Below are 18,353 nucleotides of genomic sequence, written 5' to 3'. Positions count from 1 at the left end.
TGGGAGGAAGTTGAATATATTAATTATGCTATACAATAACAAGAGAATGTATACATCTTAGAATACAATATTTGTATATGATATGAACATTTAAAGAAGACTAATTGAAAACTATTTACTTGAAAACATTTGCAGATCGTTTTCCATTCAAAAAAATCCAAAAGCAAAAAATTTGAAGTAATTTAAACAGTGTGTTAAAACAACTGATAAAAGCATAAATTAGAACACTGATAAAATAAAGTCAGCAATAAAAACAATGTAACAACTGGAGCTGCAATAAAAAGTTTAAAATATTACAGCAGGGATAAATGTGATGATACATCTGTACCTTGGCAGACTACAGCCATGTAACTAAATGAATCCATTCATTTTACTTTGAAATCTACTGAAAAATACATTACTATTAATACAAAACTCTTATTTTCTGTTTACTTCTCTAAGAACCATTATAAATGTAACACATTTCCATATATATACAAAGTTGTGACCAGCACATTTTGTTTTTACATGTTATTTATTAATTGACAAAAATGGTTAACCCACTGTTCAATGGAACATTTTATGTGCAAAGCCATGAAAACATCAAAGTTAAGGCAAACCTTCACTAGAGCTTCTGAAGCAAAGTTGTTCTGCTTGAGAAAAATAGCTATTTATATGTAAAGCAGGTGCTATATATTCTGCATTACTCAAAAGCTCTGCCAGTACTTGTAATTTACCTCCACATATCTGATCCAGATTCTCAAAATGAGGTTAGAGTTGTGGCGAATTACCTTGGCAAGTTCGACTGTTGGAAGCTGAAGTGAAGCCCATCTCACACTCACAACGGTATCCACCAGGAATGTTAAGACACTGCCCATTGTCACACAGATTAATATTTTCCGCACATTCATCAATATCTGTTGAATTTAAAATGTTACAGCATTAGGCATGGGACGCGGTGGCACTGCGGGTTAAACCGCTGAGCCGTCGATCGGAAGGTCGGCGGTTCGAAACCGCGCGGCGGGGTGAGCTCCCGTTGCTCGTCCCAGCTTCTGCACACCAAGCAGTTCGAAAACATGCAAATGTGAGTAGATTAATTGGTACCGCTTCGGCGGGAAGGTAACGGCGTTCCGAGTCGTCATGCTGGCCACATGACCCGGAAGTGTCTATGACAATGCCGGCTCCAAGGCTTAGAAACGGAGATGAGCACCGCCCCCTAGAGTCGGATTCGACTGGACTTTACGTCAAGGGAAACCTTTACCTTTACCTTTATTAGGCATTTATACTTTAGAAATTCATTTCATTCACTTTTTCTTAAAGGTCATTAGTAGAAAATCCAATTTTATCCTCCGATGAATATATACACCATTTTCAAAATAATCTGCATTTGGAATTTATGTATGGGAAAGTTTAGGGCTTTGATGGAACTCCATATCCAGGTTTGCATAAAAGTAAATGATGAATCAATCCATTGTCCCATGGAGTTCTGAATTCTACTTCTAAATCTATATACTACTAAAACTCTCATTGTGTTTATCAGTTTGTCTGTTTGTACCCTCAACTTAGCCCAAACAGTCCATTATATTGCAACAATTTTTGAATCAAGGTACCTAAAATTTGCTAACTTAAAGAATGCGTAAAAAATCCGGGATCCATTACTCCTGTGGAACTAAAGTTATGTCTAGTTATATATAATTCTTTCACAAAATGCTTTTAACTCTTTTTCTTACCTGAACATGTAAATCCATCTCCAGTAAATCCTTCTGCACAAGTACAGTGATATGATCCAGGAGCATTCACACACTGAGCATTTATGCTACACTGGTGTGTTCCATTAGAACACTCATCAAGATCTATTAAAGCAATTAGTAAGAAAGAGGGAAATGATAAACACGTTAAAAGTAACCATTGTTTGGCTTTCCAGAGTCCACAGAAGCAGACTGCTTGGAGAAGTTGGCTTAGAGTCTATTAGCACTGGCTCTCAATCATTAGGATATAGTTCTCTTGAAAAATGATTTGTTTTATTTCAGAGGCTTCCAAGTACAGTCTCTGGCATTTCCACTTCAACCAATAAGAGAGCAAAAGTCCTGAACCAGATATTGAATACAAACAGTCTTATAAGATCATCATTGTATCTTTAAGTCTAGTATTGACAAATTACCAGAAATGCTTTATCAATATTTATTGATAAGGAGAAACATAATGGCAATCTTCCAATACCTAAAGGGCTATCATAGGCAAGATGGTCCAGATAGCTAGCAAAAAGCATAACTTGATATTTATTTATGGAACATCAGCAAATTGATGTATTTGTTAAAATGCTATCTCAGATCTACTACCAAGGCCATAAAAACGTTTGGTGAACGCTATAGAATGGGAATGATTATGACCCCACAAGATGGTACCCTCTCAGGGAAACACTTGTGATCATACAAGTATCACTGATTGTCTTAGGGATAATGGTTATATTTGAATGTGTAAATATAGTGAAATATACAGATGTACTTTTAAAATACTGGTGAGGACAGGAAGTCTTGAAACCAAAAGAACATCTGAAATTGGAGAGAGGATGCTGTGAAGAAAGATGGGTATAACTGCTTCCTATCTGTGAAATGGTGGAGAGGACTGGGAAGATTATGGGGTTGGTTTACTGAAGGTCTCAGAGCTACCTTTTAATTTTTGTATAGAATACACAGCCTAAGATATATTGAGAAGAAATTTACAACGGACAGTGAAGGTCACCCTTTTTGCAGCAGTTGTCTGAAATTACCTTTTCGAATAGGAGATCCTGATAAATATAAAGTTGTAAAATGATAGTTTATGATATTTTCTGTGAAAATAACTACTATACCCACATATAAAATGGAAAGATTTGACTAGCCTATATGGAGAAGAGAGATTTTATCTGAAATTTGTTGAGATTCTTCTAGATCCATCTCCCAATAGTATATATACAACTGACTCCATTACTATAGAGTCAATTAGCTAGCTGGCCCTACTTCCTACTAGAGACAGGAGGAAATCCCCAGTGACCAATCAACCTATAGAATCAATTTTAAAATGAACACATAACTTATGTATGCCTTTTTATGAGGCAAACAACTATATCAATTTATCTTTACTCACCAATACACTTAATTCCATTTCCAATCCATCCTTCCTTACAGCTACATCTGAAGCTTCCTGGGACATTGAGACATAGGCCATGCATGTCACAGTTGTGGGCACCTATCTCACATTCATCCACATCTAAACAAACAAACGATAAACATTAAAATATTGAACCTTTCAGCTCACTTGTTAAGTGTTAGCTAGGCTGGTAGGGGGGCAAAGAGTGGTAGTATTGCAACTGAAACTCTTCCCACCACCCAAGTTCGATCCCAGCGGAAGCTGGATTCTCGGGTAGCCAGCTCAGGTCCACTCAGCCTTCCATCCTTCCGAGGTCGGTAAAATGAGTACCCAGCTTGCTGGGGAAGGTGGCGACTGGGGAAGGCAATGGCAAACCACCCCGATAGAGTCTGCCAAGAAAATGTTGTGAAAGCGGTGTCCCCCCAAAGGGACAGTAATGACTCGGTGTTGGCACAGGGGACCTTTCGCCTTTCAGGCTGGTAATATTGATAATGGTTTTAATGTACCACATACTGTAAGTACCGTGATTATTCTTATTTTTATAAAGCCAGCAACTGATAAAATAATTGTAGATAATTCCTATAAATCATAAAATATGGATTTAATATAGCTTTAAATATAATGGCTATTTCTTTCATAAACCTAAGAAAGAAAGAAATACAGTGGATATAGGTAATTGTAAGCAATTCTTCTAGAAAAGTAGCAACATATATAAAAGAGCCAATATAACATGAAAAGAAAACCTGCCATATCTCTCAGAGTTACATTTTCTCAGAGTTCATGGTGTGACAGAAGAAGTACAATTTAATTCCAATAAAAATATTAGTAAATCAAATATAAAAATCTCCAAGAAAAACAAACTAAAAAATTGTATGACTTGAATTAAATGCAAGAAAGGATGAATTGAAGGTGATGTGCAAATTTCATAGAAGGCATTTTTTATTTGTCTGACTTCTACTGCTGTCATCATATCTATGGAAATTAGAGCAAGGATGGGTGATAAATGAGCATGTGAAAGTCATAAATTCCTTATAAGATTTCTTGATGAGCAGATATTTGTTCTTAAAGAAACAGATATCTCAAGTACTGGTATTTCAAATTCAGTTACAGGAAGTCCTCGGTTAACAACCACTTGTTCAGTGACTGTTGAAAGTTACGATCTGGGTGCTTGGCAACTGGCTTGCACTTACAATGGTTGCAGCATCCTGTGGTCATGTGATTGCCATCTGTGACCTTCCCTGCCGGCCTCCCACAAGCAAAGTTAATGGGGAAGTCGGCAGAGAAGATTGCAAGTTACTCCAGTAAGTCGCTCACACGTTCCCCCGCTTAGCAGCAGCCATCCCCAACCCAATCACATGGCACTGCACCAACCATCCACACACCCTCCCCACCCGTCAGCAGCCACTTACCTGCCCACTGACCTGCTTGCGAACTGCCTGGGACTTGCGATTTCCTGCTGGCTTCCTCATTGACTTTGCTTGTTGGAAGCTGGCAGGAAGTTGCGAGGATGCCCTCACTTAATGACCCACGATCCTTGCTTAATGACAGCAACGGAAGTGCCATTGCTAAGCAATTTGGTCATGTGATGCCGCACTTTGCAACCACATTGCTTAATAATGGAAATTCCAGTCCCAATTACCGTTGTTAAGTAAGGACTACCTGTACACAAATTTACATCTGAAATGTATCCTTTGATAAAGATGCTTGACAACAGAATATTATAATTTGTAATATTTACAATATTTAATAGTTTAAAGGTAAAGGTGTGTTTTCTTAGGATAACTTAAAATATATGTCAGACATGAGATGTGAACTATTAAACAAATATTATTAAGGAAATTTTAAACTTTTTTCAGCATCCTTTTTGTTAAGCACTTTCTGGACAAATCACATGTATTTGCTCAAAGTTTAGGCTGAATCTAATGAGATAACAAGAATGAAGTCTTGTGAGGTCATCTAGTTCGTTCAAGCGTGTGAGCTCTGAGAAGTGGATAGGTCTAGCCCACAAGTGAGATGAGCTCCACTTGTGGGCTAGATCTTGCTCCACCTGGGTTGCTATGCTCTGCCAAGAGAGATGAGGCACCGGGTTTGGGCAATGGTGAATGCTTCCTTGAGAATGTGGGTGGTGCTGCCAACCTTAACAGTAGCAGATGTGCCCCTTCCTCAGGAAGTCATCCATCAACCCAGGCATCCCAGGCATCTATTGTTTATTTCCAATCTTTTCTTTTGGCAGAGGTTGATGAGTAGGTTAGGGGGACAGCAATTACAGAAAGTCCTGAATGAAGCACATACAATAACATAAGAACATAATACAGTTAAAACCCAAATTCAATATATGGCATCATAATGCAAAAGCTCTCAGGAAAAGCTCTGCCTTCAACTTCTGCTGGAAAGCAGATAATGTGGAGACAAAGGAACCACCAGTGGGGGACCATTCCAGGGGACTGGCCTGGTTGCTGAAAAATGCTTCCAGGCTTCAGCCCCCCTGACCTACTGTCATGTTCCCCATTTCGATGTTCTGTTAACATCGTAACGTTTCACATGTCACACCGTTTTCCGTGTATACCCGTCTTGCTCATGGCTGGGTTTTTCCATTCCTCCGCTCTGTTTTGTTTTGGAACTTTGGAATGTATGTTTGGGTTTGCACTTCTGTTCAAGGTTACTTTCCCAGGCGCGTGTAACGGTTCCTAGCACCTGGGAGGGGGTGTGTGCTGACGGGTGCTTGGGGCGGGACTGGATTGAAGGCAAGGCTTTTAAGTTTGTATTTGGCGCGCTTTTGCTCATTCTCAGCTTTCTCTGTATTTGCATACTATTCCTTTAATAAATCAGTTATCTTTAAGCCCGAGCTTGTGAGACTGAGTATTTGGGATTAGGCAACCATTACATAAAGCTGAGAATCGTTTATATCATTTCCGCTAGCCCCATCCAAAGTTTGGGTAAAGAGGAGTGCTAGCGATGATCGAACCTCCGCTTCGCGTGAGTGAAGGGAGCGAAGAAGAGCTGGACTCGACGAAGACTCTGATAGCTCCAACTTCGAGAGCGCAAAGGGCAGCACGTCGGGAGAGGCGAGATGTCCAATTGGATGATCTATTGTTAGCAGTGCAGGGTGCCACAGGGGGTGTACTCCAGCCCCAACCCGAGGTGGAAGCAGCACCGGGGAGGGGATCTCCACAGCCATCCTGGGAACCCGAAATCCCCTTATCGCTGAGGGTGGTGGTAACCAATAGACCCTTAGAAGAGCCTGTCACCCCTGCCCGCATGAAAGCAATAGAGGACAAAATGGATATGATAGTGACCCTCATAAAAGATGTCACCAGAGGCTCGGGGTCCCTACAGGAAGACTGGGAAGAGGACCCCTCTCAGCTGGTTTTCCCAAGACGGAGTTCCCTGTCATTCAGGGGAAGAAGTAAGACTCGAGCTCCCCGGCAATTGGGGGGAAGGGAGTCAAGGGCGTCCAGAGATCGGCCACCACTGGCGGCTCGACGCACGTTGTTGTTTGCAGAGCCACCACAGCCAGTGGAGCCGGTAAGGACCTTCCCACCCTTTGGGGTGAAGTTTGATGGGGACCCTACCACGCTTTCCTTCTTCATTACAAATGCTAGACATTATATGGAGGATTGGGGTCAAAGTTTTCGCTCTGAACAAGGCAAGATTAATTTTATTGCCAACAAGCTGAAGGGGAGGGCAGCTGATTGGTACGTACAGCTGTGCCAAGCTGAGGCCACGGAGTTAGAGGACTTTGATGAGTTTCTGTGGGCGCTGAAACAGCACTTTGAAGACCCATTGGCCCAAGAGAGAGCGAAGAACTCCCTAAGAAAACTTTACCAGGGAACCCTCTCTGTCGCAGACTACGCTTTAGAATTTAAAGCCCTGGCGGGGAAGGTGGAGGACTGGTCCCAGTCGACTTTGGTGGAAATGTTCAAGCAAGGGCTGGAGATGGAAATCTTCCGTTGGGCTTTGTGTAGGGACGATCCTAAAACGTTATACGGCTGGATTCAGTTGGCAGGCAGTGCGGAAAGCGCTCTACAAATGTATGCCCAGAGCAAGGAACTGAGACAAACCCGAGCCGCTAAGGGGGCTCGTGCTGCTGGATATTCAAGTCGCCCTAAACCAAAAACCTGGGAGGAAGAAAGGGAACGACGATTTGCGAAAGGGCAGTGCTTAAGATGCGGGAAAGATGGGCATCGTGCTACTTCGTGCCCAAGACGCCGACCAGAGGAACGGCCCGGGAAAGCACCGGGAAAATCACCATCCCTGCCGCGCAAGATGAAGGCTGCCTGTGCTGAACTCGACCCTCCAGATCTCCCATTCGGGGAAGAGGAAGAGGAATTACAATTTGACCAGCCGGCGGGAAACGCCTTCCACCTGCCCTGAAGGGCGCCGTTGGGCAGGTGGAGAAACCGGGCGCGACCACGATTCGGTGAGTTTGTATTTGGCGCGCTTTTGCTCATTCTCAGCTTTCTCTGTATTTGCATACTATTCCTTTAATAAATCAGTTATCTTTAAGCCCGAGCTTGTGAGACTGAGTATTTGGGATTAGGCAACCATTACACCTACTAGCAGGGCTTCTGATAAAGCAGGCAAAGAGAGATTATCCCACTTTACTAGGAAATCCCCACCCATTCTGCAGATTAGCTGTCTTGATATCAGGTTTTAACTCATCTCTTTTCCCAGCTCCACCCCAAATTACGGATAGTGATTTGTAGATGTTTTCCCACTGGCTGATGATATTTGATGGAAGGGGAAATGAAGCCAGGGGGAATCCACCAATTTGTTTGCCTTCAAAGAACTTATGCATAGACTGCAAATTAAAGCCATTAATTGCTGTACCAGCATCTGATGAACATGCCTACTACATGACTTTCATACTCTGATGGATTTACCCGTACTTGCATTGACGGATTTCCTTGTGCTTGCTCTTTGTTGTGTGATATCATGAATGGCCCCAAATCCCTACTGGAATTACATCACTTGAAGAGCTGTAATGCTCTCAGCGATGCTGATTAACAACACCCTTATTCCCTCTTCTGCAGTAATGGGCAGGGCCAGTCTGTTAGAATAATAGTCAAGAGCCTGGAACTCTCCTATAACAAACCAGACAGGCCTGCAGTTCGCACAAGGGCTGCTGCACCCCCTTTTAGCATGAGGAGGGAGCCCAAATCAATCACAATGAAAAATGTTCAGTACTTCTCCAGAGGCAAACCTAGGTTGGTTGGTTGGTTGGTTGGTTGGTTGTTTTTTTTTTTTTTTTTAAGTGTCATACCTGTGCATCCTGTGGTGCCCTTCTTGACAGAATAACCCGGCTGGCAATGACAAATGAAGGATCCTTTGGTGTTCTCACATTCTCCAAACATGCAAATGTTAGAATTTAGATCACATTCATTCACATCTGTAAATTCATAAAGGTCAGTGATTAAGTGCAAGTGTCTTATTATATGGATCTAGTTATTCCAATAAAATAGCTTTAATTAACTGAAGAAATATTAAAAAATAAAATGCCATCTATATTTTCTCAAGCACTTAATCGAGCTTGATTAACAAAAGCACTGAAGAAAGGGCTGAGTTATATATTAATGAAATAATTACATAAGCATAGTATTTGATCACATGCAGAATTATAGAATTGGAAGAAGCCATTTAAACCAATGAGTCCAATCTCCTGCTTAGTGCAAGGATTCAAATTAAAATATCCCCAACAGATGACTTTCCAGCCTCCACTTGAATCCATCCTGGGAAGGGAACCGATCACCTCCCATTCTTACTGACTCAATAGTTCATTGATCTTACTGTTTGGATGACTTTTCTAAACATTTAGCCACACACTGCCTTAAGACCAAGGACCTTTATCTGTGTTTTGCGCTCTGGGATGATGATTGAGACAAGCTTTTGTTCTGAGTGACAATCCTTTAGATACCTGAAAAGTACTATCTTAGATCAAGGCAAAATATAGCCAGGTCCATTATTACCAACATTCTACTTCTCTAAACTTAGGATAGTTTCTCTGAATCTTTTTATAATTCAGCATCTGAACAGCAAACTGTCACGCTGGAGTATGGGCAATGCAGCATTGTAACTATTTCTTCATGAGATCTGGAAACTTTATTTCTAATGTCGCAATCTAAAACTGCACTGCCCTTTTACGCCACAATTTACAATGGACCCAATTCAGCTTGTGATCAGCTTCAACTCCAAAACACTTTTCACTAATATTATAATCATGCCTGGTATGGAATAAAACTGGTGCTTTTATTCCACAAAGGCTAGAGCAAAGTACTCCTTCAAACTGTTTTTGAGCAGATTTTAAATTTTATATATGTCTTCTCAGTTCCCTCTATTTATTCATCCAAATTATAAATTGAAAGGTTAAATATACTAGGTCCAGCACCAGCTCCTACTATATTCCACTTGATATCTCAGTCCAGTTTGATGAGAAGCTATTCAAGTAAACTCAGACCAGCAATGAATCAACTTAACACACTGCTTCCCAAACCTTGGTAAATTACCCAAAATTGGGTAAAAGTGCTTTTTCTTTGGGTAATGACACACAAACCCATTAAATTGACTTGAAGTGTTTTACCTACACTGGGTAAAAAGGACTTTTTGATAAGTGGTTTTGAGTAATGAAGGAAAATGTTTGGGAAGCACTGACTTAACAGATATGCTACCTTCCCATCCATAATTAGTTTGCTAATTAGAATGACATAGGGTACAAATGAAGTCAAGATATATTATATCTCCAGCATTTGCACAAGCTGAAATCAATTTAATCTATCTCTTAACTAAAATTACAATTTAACCACTTAGAAAAAACAAATCTAAATTATTTCCCTTATTTGTATGTTATTATTTGTATGTTATTATTTTTATAGCATTAGCTTATAAAACAGAACCTCTGAAATCTGTAACTATCTTACATACCAATGCATATTTTCATGTCAACAGAAGCCATGAATCCATCGTAACAAAGGCAACGATATTCTCCTGGAATGTTAATGCACTGTCCACCATCACAGATATCTGGATTACTCTCACACTCATCAATATCTGAAAAAAAGTGGTTCTCAATATCATAATATTTAATCTTTCATTTGCCTAATAAATTTGATAAAGGCTGTTTTCCCAGTAATAAAATGGAGGAAAATTGTTCAAATACATCATTATATAATCTGCTATGAAATGCTCATGGGGGCACACATTTTTTCTTTACCTTGACTGTAGATTGTCAAACATTTTGTAGTCTTTACCAGTAATGCTATATTAAAGTACCTAAAATTCCCTTGTTTCCAGGCACAATTTTTTTTCCCCACTTGCTGCCTCACATTTCTGCAGGTAGTCCTTGCTTAATGACCCTTCATTTAGTGACTGTCTGGAGTCATGACAGTGCTGGAAAAAAACCGACTTATGACCATTCCTTCCACTTACGACCATTGCAGCATCCCTGCAGTCACATGATCACAATTCAGGTGCTTGGAAACTGTTGCACACTTACGACAGTTGCAGAGTTCCACAGTCACATTTTCAACCTTCACAGCCAGCTTCCAAAAGCAAAATCAATAGGGAACTGCATGATTCGCTTAAAGAGCATGTGATTCGCTTAACGGCTATGTGATTTGCTTAATGACCGCAGTGATTCGCTCAATGGCAATCACAAAAAATGGTCATAAAATTGAGTCCAGCATCGCTTAGTGACCTAAATTCTGGTCCCAATTGTGGTTGTTAAGTGAGGACTACCTGTAGTGACTTTGTCTTAGGGTTTATTTCTTCTCTTGGACTACTCTAAAACTCTTACTTAGCACTATCTCTATTTCATTCTAATATCTAGGGATCTGAAATCCTTTACCTAGGCTGGGCCATGCTAACCTGGAGTGATCCTTACCCTGTAAAAATACTTCCCTTATCCCTTTTATAAAGCAGTCACTAATCCAGAAGCATCTGCAGGGTGGATCAAGCTGGTCAGTCTGATGAAAGCAGCATCACGCCGAAGCTCTGCCCCTTCTGTATATATGTTGTAATGTTATATGCATGTCCAAGAGGGGCAGAACTTGCAGGTTGACAGTGTGACACTGCTTATTCATTTTGATAAAAGCAGCTGAAGTTGTGGATGCCCATGCATTTAACTCATGGCCTAGTTTAATTCCTGACTTGACTTTCCTTGATACTACAGCACCACTTTTTGATGTCTGTAGAAAATTCCCTTATGAGTTTCTTGTTTGAAATGAATAGTTCTAATGTCCAAACTAGAATTTGTGAGGAAACTATTACCTTAGATATTAAGCAAACGTTTATTATTGGAAGTTTTCAATCATTCCTAATTTAGAGCTTTTAAGAGAAAGAAAGACAGAAGGAAAGTGATCCATTCATGTAAAAAAAGAGAGCACCATTTGAAGTTACTCATGCGAGCCTTGGGCTTGCAAGGATTGTCTTTCCTCTTTTTACCTGATACTGCTACTTTATCGTATTTTACTGGAACCATACATTATTAGAATCATAATTCATCCTAATTTTACTGTGGAAGGTAAAATCCTAGTGGTCCAGCTTAGAGGTAAATAAGGAAATTATTGTAAGAATTGGGCTGCATGAGTGAGTATACGGTTACGTTTGATAAAAGAGCATAATAAGTGTAATATAATATAATTCTAATAAATAACTATTATTTATTAGATTTATACCTCACCTTTCAATCAGGAACTCAAGGTAATGTACATAGCATTCTCTCCTCCAATTTTCCTCCACAACAATTGCCCTGTGAGGTATTTGGGCTGTGACTCAGTGAGCTTCTGTAGCTGAGGGAGGGTGAGAACCTGGGTCCACCCACTCCTAGTCCAGTATCTTCACCACTGCATCATACTGGCTGTAACTTTCATGGTTCATGGCTCATTCTCTACGCCATTTTACTATATGACCATTTCTTTGTGTACAGGACTTTTTCTCATGGTTTTGTAGATGCAGCATAAGAAACACAGTTGAACTGCATTATCTTACCTGCACAGCTCCTCATATCTGGCATCAGAGCATACCCATCATTGCAACTACATTCATAGCTGCCTTCTGAATTACTGCAGTGAGTGTCACAGCCTCCATTCATAATCATGCATTCATCAATATCTAGGAAAGTGTATTTGGGACAGATGGTTAGATATGTACCTTATAAAGCATCACTTTTTTTTTGCTTCTAAAAGCTGCATTTTTATTACTTAGTTTTCACATTTCTTCCCTATCTCTATCAACAGAAGAAGGTAAGTACTTTTAGGAGTTAATTATGTCAATATTTTGTGATATCAGTTAGCAAACTAAACTAAGCTAAATAAACACAGAATATAAAATGTAGCTAAACAAAAGTAACAGAGTGTAGTTTTTGTACATAGGATGGTACACCTTCATAGATCTTGAAATAAGCTTCATCTTATTTGTTATGAAGTTAAAGTTCTGAAAAGAACATATTGAAAAATTTATTGTGAAACTGACAGATGTTAAAATTTCTAGTACTCACCAATGCAGCCTTGCTTATCTGGAGTTGCCTGGTACCCAGGATTACAGGAACACTGATACATGCCAATCACATTCACACATTTCCCATTTCTACATAAATTATCACTAAGAGAACATTCATTGATATCTGAAAAAGAAAATTGGTCAGGTTTTGAATGGGCAAAAATCTAGCAATATCATGAAAGTGGGTTCTAATATGAAGTTCTAACCTTAAGTTAATATATCCGTGTGACAAAATAACAGTAACATTTCAACACCTAAGGGTCAATTTTTTAATGTTTTAATGTTACAAGAATGGTAATATCACAGCCACAGAAAAATAGCAATCACATTACTGCTATAATGCACATTCCAGTCCTAATATACATAAAATAGATTTGACTGCATTTTTACAACATCCAACCATATGAAAGCAATTAGTCAGTGGCAAGATCCAGACTTGGAGTCTGCTCATTGTCTACTGAAAATCACAAACATTTAGCATAGCGAAGATCTGCACAACCTATTTAATTGTTTAAATATTTTTATTCTATCTTTCTGTAGCTCAAGTTGGCTAAGAAAACCAGAAATTAACAAACATACAGTACTTCAGGAATGTGAATGAAAATAAAAATCAGCTTAAGCATTCACAAGAACAACAGAAACAGCAAGTACATTTTTTTCCAATTCAAAAAAGTGTTAAGATAATGAACTAAAAGCAAATCTGCACATTACTGTACATTATTTACCCCAGTGTGAATGTTCTTAAAAGTAATCTGATTATAGTTTTCAATATGGAGAAATCAGAAAACATGTTTTGTTTCCTACCCACAGTTCATTTTCATAGATGGGCAGCTATATAAATTTGTTAAATAAATAAATCCACTTATTTGCAGTGTGGTCATCTTTACAGTGGTTATGTGGTCATATACAGTGATCAGCAAATTGTCCTTGGCTCCAATTAGAAAGTGCTTAGATGGGTGGGAACAATAGAAGGGAGTAGAGAAAAGGTGACTAGGCCATTTGGTAACCCAGGAATAATTGAGAATGGTTGCATATGATCTTTTCTGGGTCATGGGACTAGGATGGAGGGAGGAGGGAATGGGAAATTTGGCAATTTTTTCAGTAATGTTCTTCTCTAAAGTCCACAGCTGGACCCTGTCCATTTTCCAATTTTGTCTTTCTTTTTCTGTTTCTCCTACCACACCAAATTTGATCATGTTCTGCTCTATTTTCAGATAATTATTCAACTGACAAACAACTAGATAAACATAACCCTGTTACTCTTTATATATTAGTGTCTGAGAATAAATGATGAGAAGAAAGACATAAATGTCCCCGACTCTTTTGGCTTTTCGGAAGACCTTGAAAACCTGGCTTTGTACCTGGGCCTGGGACCCCAAGTGTACAAAGGGCTCCATTTCATGGTTGTGCTGACACTGATGGATTTAGTATCTCTTGGCTGTATTTATATTTAATTGTCTGTATTATTTTAACTGTTTGACTGTTTTTTATTATTGGTAGCCATCCAGAGTCTGAGAGGGGTAGCTATATAAATTAAATAAATAAAATAAATAAATGCTGTGAGAATGCTGCAAGTGTAGATGGCATGACTAGAGAAAAGCTAAAATATGGATGTAGTTTGCTTATGCAGTGACTAAGCGACTTACTTGTGTGTGAAGACTGCACCTTGTTTGATTATGGAACAAAGGTTTAAAAGGAGAAGGTAGAAAGAGTGGATGCAAAAACTATATGTTGATGCATTTATTAAGTGTAACTGGGAAGATGTTAGGCAGAATTATGATCAAAAGGATGAGGGGTGACCTGAGCAAACTTTGGGAATTGCAATGAAGCATTATTCTGGGCAGTATATGTACATGATTTTGCTTTTCAGCAGGTGATTGTAAAATGTATGTATAAATACATTTATACATAATTGATTTAAAAAAACATTCATAATTATTTAAGAAAAACAATTGTACTTTTCTTGACTTAAGACAGGATGAAAAAGCCTGAATTATAGAACAATACAGAGTTGAAGATTGGTTACTGAGTGTGGTAAAAGCAGTACATAATGGAAGTAAAGAACGTATGAAAGTAAATGGAATGCTTAGAAAATGGTTTATCGTTGACTAGGGAGTTAGACTAGGATATATGATGATCTTTTGGTTCTTTAATGTAAACATGGATACACGTTTAAGGAAAAGTTCTGGTGATGTTAGAAGTGTGTTGGTCAGGGATGTGAATGTGTGTCCACATGTGTAGAAGATATCTATACTGTTCGCTAGGAATCAAATGATTTTCAGGCAATGTTGGATAGAAGATAATATGATGCAACAACAAATATGATCTGAAAATTATTTTCAAAGATGAAAATAACTCCATTTAACAAAAAATGGAGGAAACAATTTATAAGTTACGTAGAACTAGTGAAAAATCAAAGCAAGCAAATATTTACTAAATATAAGAATATGGATGGGAAAAAATTAAGATCTACAAAGGTTGCTAGTAAAGTAGTGGGTAGTATGGCCTCCGCTGTGAAGAATGAATGTTGGTCAAAATAAGTGAAAATGCCTATCTATATCCACTTCGTTGCACGGAGTAAGAGTTTGGTATATCACAAGAAATTGAAAAGTAAATTGAATGTAATGGGAACAGGTTACTGAAGAAACATGTGAGGAAAATTAAGAAACAATATTACGGTCAAGAATTAATGGGTGATGAACAAATATGGATTGAATACAAAAATGAGTGACCAATCTGAAAGAAGTAACATGAGGTGGTATGGTTGTATAGAAAGAATGAATGAGAATTAACTTTTAAAACAAAAATAAAGAGTAAATGGACTAGGAAGAAGGGAAAGACCAAGAAAGTTGTAGCTTGATGAAACTGGAGAAATTCTCAAGAAACAGATGCAAGAAGGTTAAAGAAAAGAAGCAATGTATGAAGTAATGTATGAAATGCTGAATGCAAGGATGGTTTGCAATGATAGAAAGATAAGGACAGGTTTAATAAATCCTGCTGGTGTAAACTAGATTGAGCTATAAAGTGAATGAGTTGAGAATAGGAGTACCAAGAAATTCATGTACGGATTTGATGTGATGTTCAAAAATAATGTTATGGGAAGATTAAAGGACAAAGAAAGTGTATGAATCAGTGTATAGATTTGGTGGAAGCAAGGATGCATGCAAGGAGAGAATTATTGAAAATTATAGCGAATGGTGTTCACATAAACTAGATTTAGTTAGTTCTATTTTTTCTTATCTCTTGCCATTATTTTCTTTTGCTTGTTATTTCTTTCTTCTTTTCTGCATTTTGCATAACACCGTTTTCCCCAGACTGAAACAGCATGATGGGTATGTAGCTAATCCAAATGTTCCAGGTGAAATAATTTTTAATGCATTCATGGGTAAATTTATATTATGCTACTGCAACATTATCAGTTATTTATTTATTCATAGGTGCATGAAACTTACCAACACATTCTTCACGTGATGAAGACAATTCATGCCCAAGAGGACAGTCACACTGAAAGCTTCCTTCTGTATTCAAGCACTTCCCACCTCTACAAAGAAGGGGGTTACGTTCACATTCATCTATGTCTGAAAAGATTTTAAGGGGCAATTTAAATGCCAACATATGGAAACAATAAGAAACAATTACATTCTGAGAAACAGCCTGTTTATAAAAACAGTGACAACTTATCTCCTCTACATTTCATAATAAATAATACAGGAATCTGGATAAATAAATAATACAGGAATATTACAAAATCATATTTAAACTTATAAAAATCATGACACTTAAAAATCCAATATATTGAGATTTACTTTTACTGATATTTCTATCACAGAAATACTGTGATCATATGTAAAAGTACATGTCCCACCATTATATATTAAGAGGTTTGTTTTAGACTATAAGCAGCAAAATAGATGCAAAAGCCCACAGGCTTTTCACAAGTGGTATGTGATCTTTTGCTGTTGCTAAAAAATCCTTTTCTGTAGTTAGCCCAATATTTAGTTTAATTGATTGCTACTTGTCCTAAAACAAATACACACAATCACACAAGGACCCACATACATACAGAGTTTTATGTTTAGACTCAGTGTCTAGTGGCTTCCATTAGTCCCATAATGGCTTACTTTGTGCTATTATGGGACAACATGACTCTGGGTGGTGTACCAAATAAATCAAATAAAAATGCAAAATAAAAATAACACATACCACTAAAGCAAACTAAAACAATTAAATGATGACCAGAACTAAAATACAAGTAAAATATATTATATATAAATATATTATTGTTGTGCACCAATTATTTGAATTCGCAGTCAAAATTCTCACATGTGGGGAATTTGAAGTTGGGAAAAACTGCACAAAAACTCCAACACTCACCCATGCAGTTCTTCATCATCATAAATCCACTTTCATAGCCCTCAAAGCATTCACACTCAAAGCTTCCTGGAGTGTTAACACAGGTGCCACTTCCACAGAGATCAGGTGAGATATGGCACTCATCAATATCTAGTTCCAGAATCAAAAAAAGTAAACAATACGTTACTGATAAAACAAACATCAAATAAGTTAGCCCTGCAAGGAAGAGTCACGAATACAGTTCAAATACAGAGGCATCATGAGCCTTATAATTATTGAAACTGATTGGAGGAATGATGACTGAAACAAGAAGGTGACATTTATATAGTCAAAGTATGTTGTGCTGTAACATGTAATTTCTATGATTATTGACAGTCTATCATGTTTTATCCCTTCTCATTCCCTCAAACCTCTCCCTCTGTCTACTGGAATTATTTGTAAGCAAATGACCTCTTCCCATAAAGTGGCTAGAAGTTAACTCTATTGGGTTCCTGGGATACTGTCTGCTGTGTGGAAAATAATGCCACAAGTGTCCCAGTAGACATGTCATGAGGTCTGTAGTATGGGTGGTCTAAATCTATGCTATGCCATCCACCCTCATACTTAGACTATCTCCTGAATCTGGAAACAGGTAAGATGAACTAGTGTTCACCCTGGAGGCCCTAGTAATGTTAATCAGCATTTGCATTTACGATAACCACAACCTGACCTAGATTTGATTTTATGTTTTGATATTAATATACCTTTTTGATATTAATACACCTGTATCATAGCTGTCAATATGCATATTAATTTTATAACTTGCTCTTTGTGTGTGTGTGTGTGTGTATATATATATATATGTCTCTCTGTGTGTGTGTGTGTGTGTGTATACACACATATATTTGGGTGGGGGTGTACACAGACAGACAGAGATTGTCAGGAGAAAAACCAAAGGCTTGGTTCAATATAACAGCTTTACTGAGCAGCAAGAAGCAAATATTTGAAAACCATTATTATTATTGAAATGCACCTTTTTCACACTGCTCTGTGATCTCCAGAACACCTGACTAGGAAATATGGTAACCAAGAAGCATTCTCCTGCTGTTTTTCTTTTCTGCCCTAAAACTGCAAAAAAAAAAAAAAGGCAGAAAGCTTGCCCACCCCTAGCTAATGAATTTATAGGAAGGTAGCTACTTCTGAAATTGGGTGGACAGGAGAGGAAGTGAGACAAGCCAATCTAAATTCTAAGACTTGAAGGAAGGTTTCAAGTATGTTTTCCCCAATCTAGCAGGCAGAACAGGAAGAAAGAATTAACTTGTGCACTGTTCTTGCACAGAGGAAAGAGCAATCAGGAGGCCACCCAGGAACAGCATTCAAAGCCTCTTCCTAACCTTCTCAGCCTTACTATACATTATGAG

The 18,353-nt window shown here is 38.3% G+C and overlaps 1 protein-coding gene across 1 annotated transcript in view; it reads right to left on the bottom strand.

Moving 5' to 3' along the window:
* Positions 1-18,353, bottom strand: part of FBN2 (fibrillin 2) — a 147,609-nt gene that overhangs the window by 46,980 nt on the left and 82,276 nt on the right. The window contains exons 26-34 of the mRNA XM_063295264.1: positions 16,975-17,103; positions 16,053-16,178; positions 12,599-12,724; positions 12,091-12,213; positions 10,027-10,152; positions 8,372-8,497; positions 3,106-3,228; positions 1,710-1,832; positions 771-896 (exon numbers count right to left, since the gene is read on the bottom strand). Of these exons, the coding sequence (XP_063151334.1) occupies positions 771-896; positions 1,710-1,832; positions 3,106-3,228; positions 8,372-8,497; positions 10,027-10,152; positions 12,091-12,213; positions 12,599-12,724; positions 16,053-16,178; positions 16,975-17,103 (1,128 nt within the window). The remainder of the gene's footprint in view (positions 1-770; positions 897-1,709; positions 1,833-3,105; positions 3,229-8,371; positions 8,498-10,026; positions 10,153-12,090; positions 12,214-12,598; positions 12,725-16,052; positions 16,179-16,974; positions 17,104-18,353) is intronic.

The sequence above is a fragment of the Candoia aspera genome, chromosome 2 (assembly GCF_035149785.1).
Source record: "Candoia aspera isolate rCanAsp1 chromosome 2, rCanAsp1.hap2, whole genome shotgun sequence".
Classification (NCBI taxonomy): Eukaryota; Metazoa; Chordata; class Lepidosauria; order Squamata; family Boidae; genus Candoia; species Candoia aspera.
The sequence above is the reverse complement of the archived record's forward strand: the minus strand, read 5'-3'. Positions and strand labels throughout refer to the sequence as shown.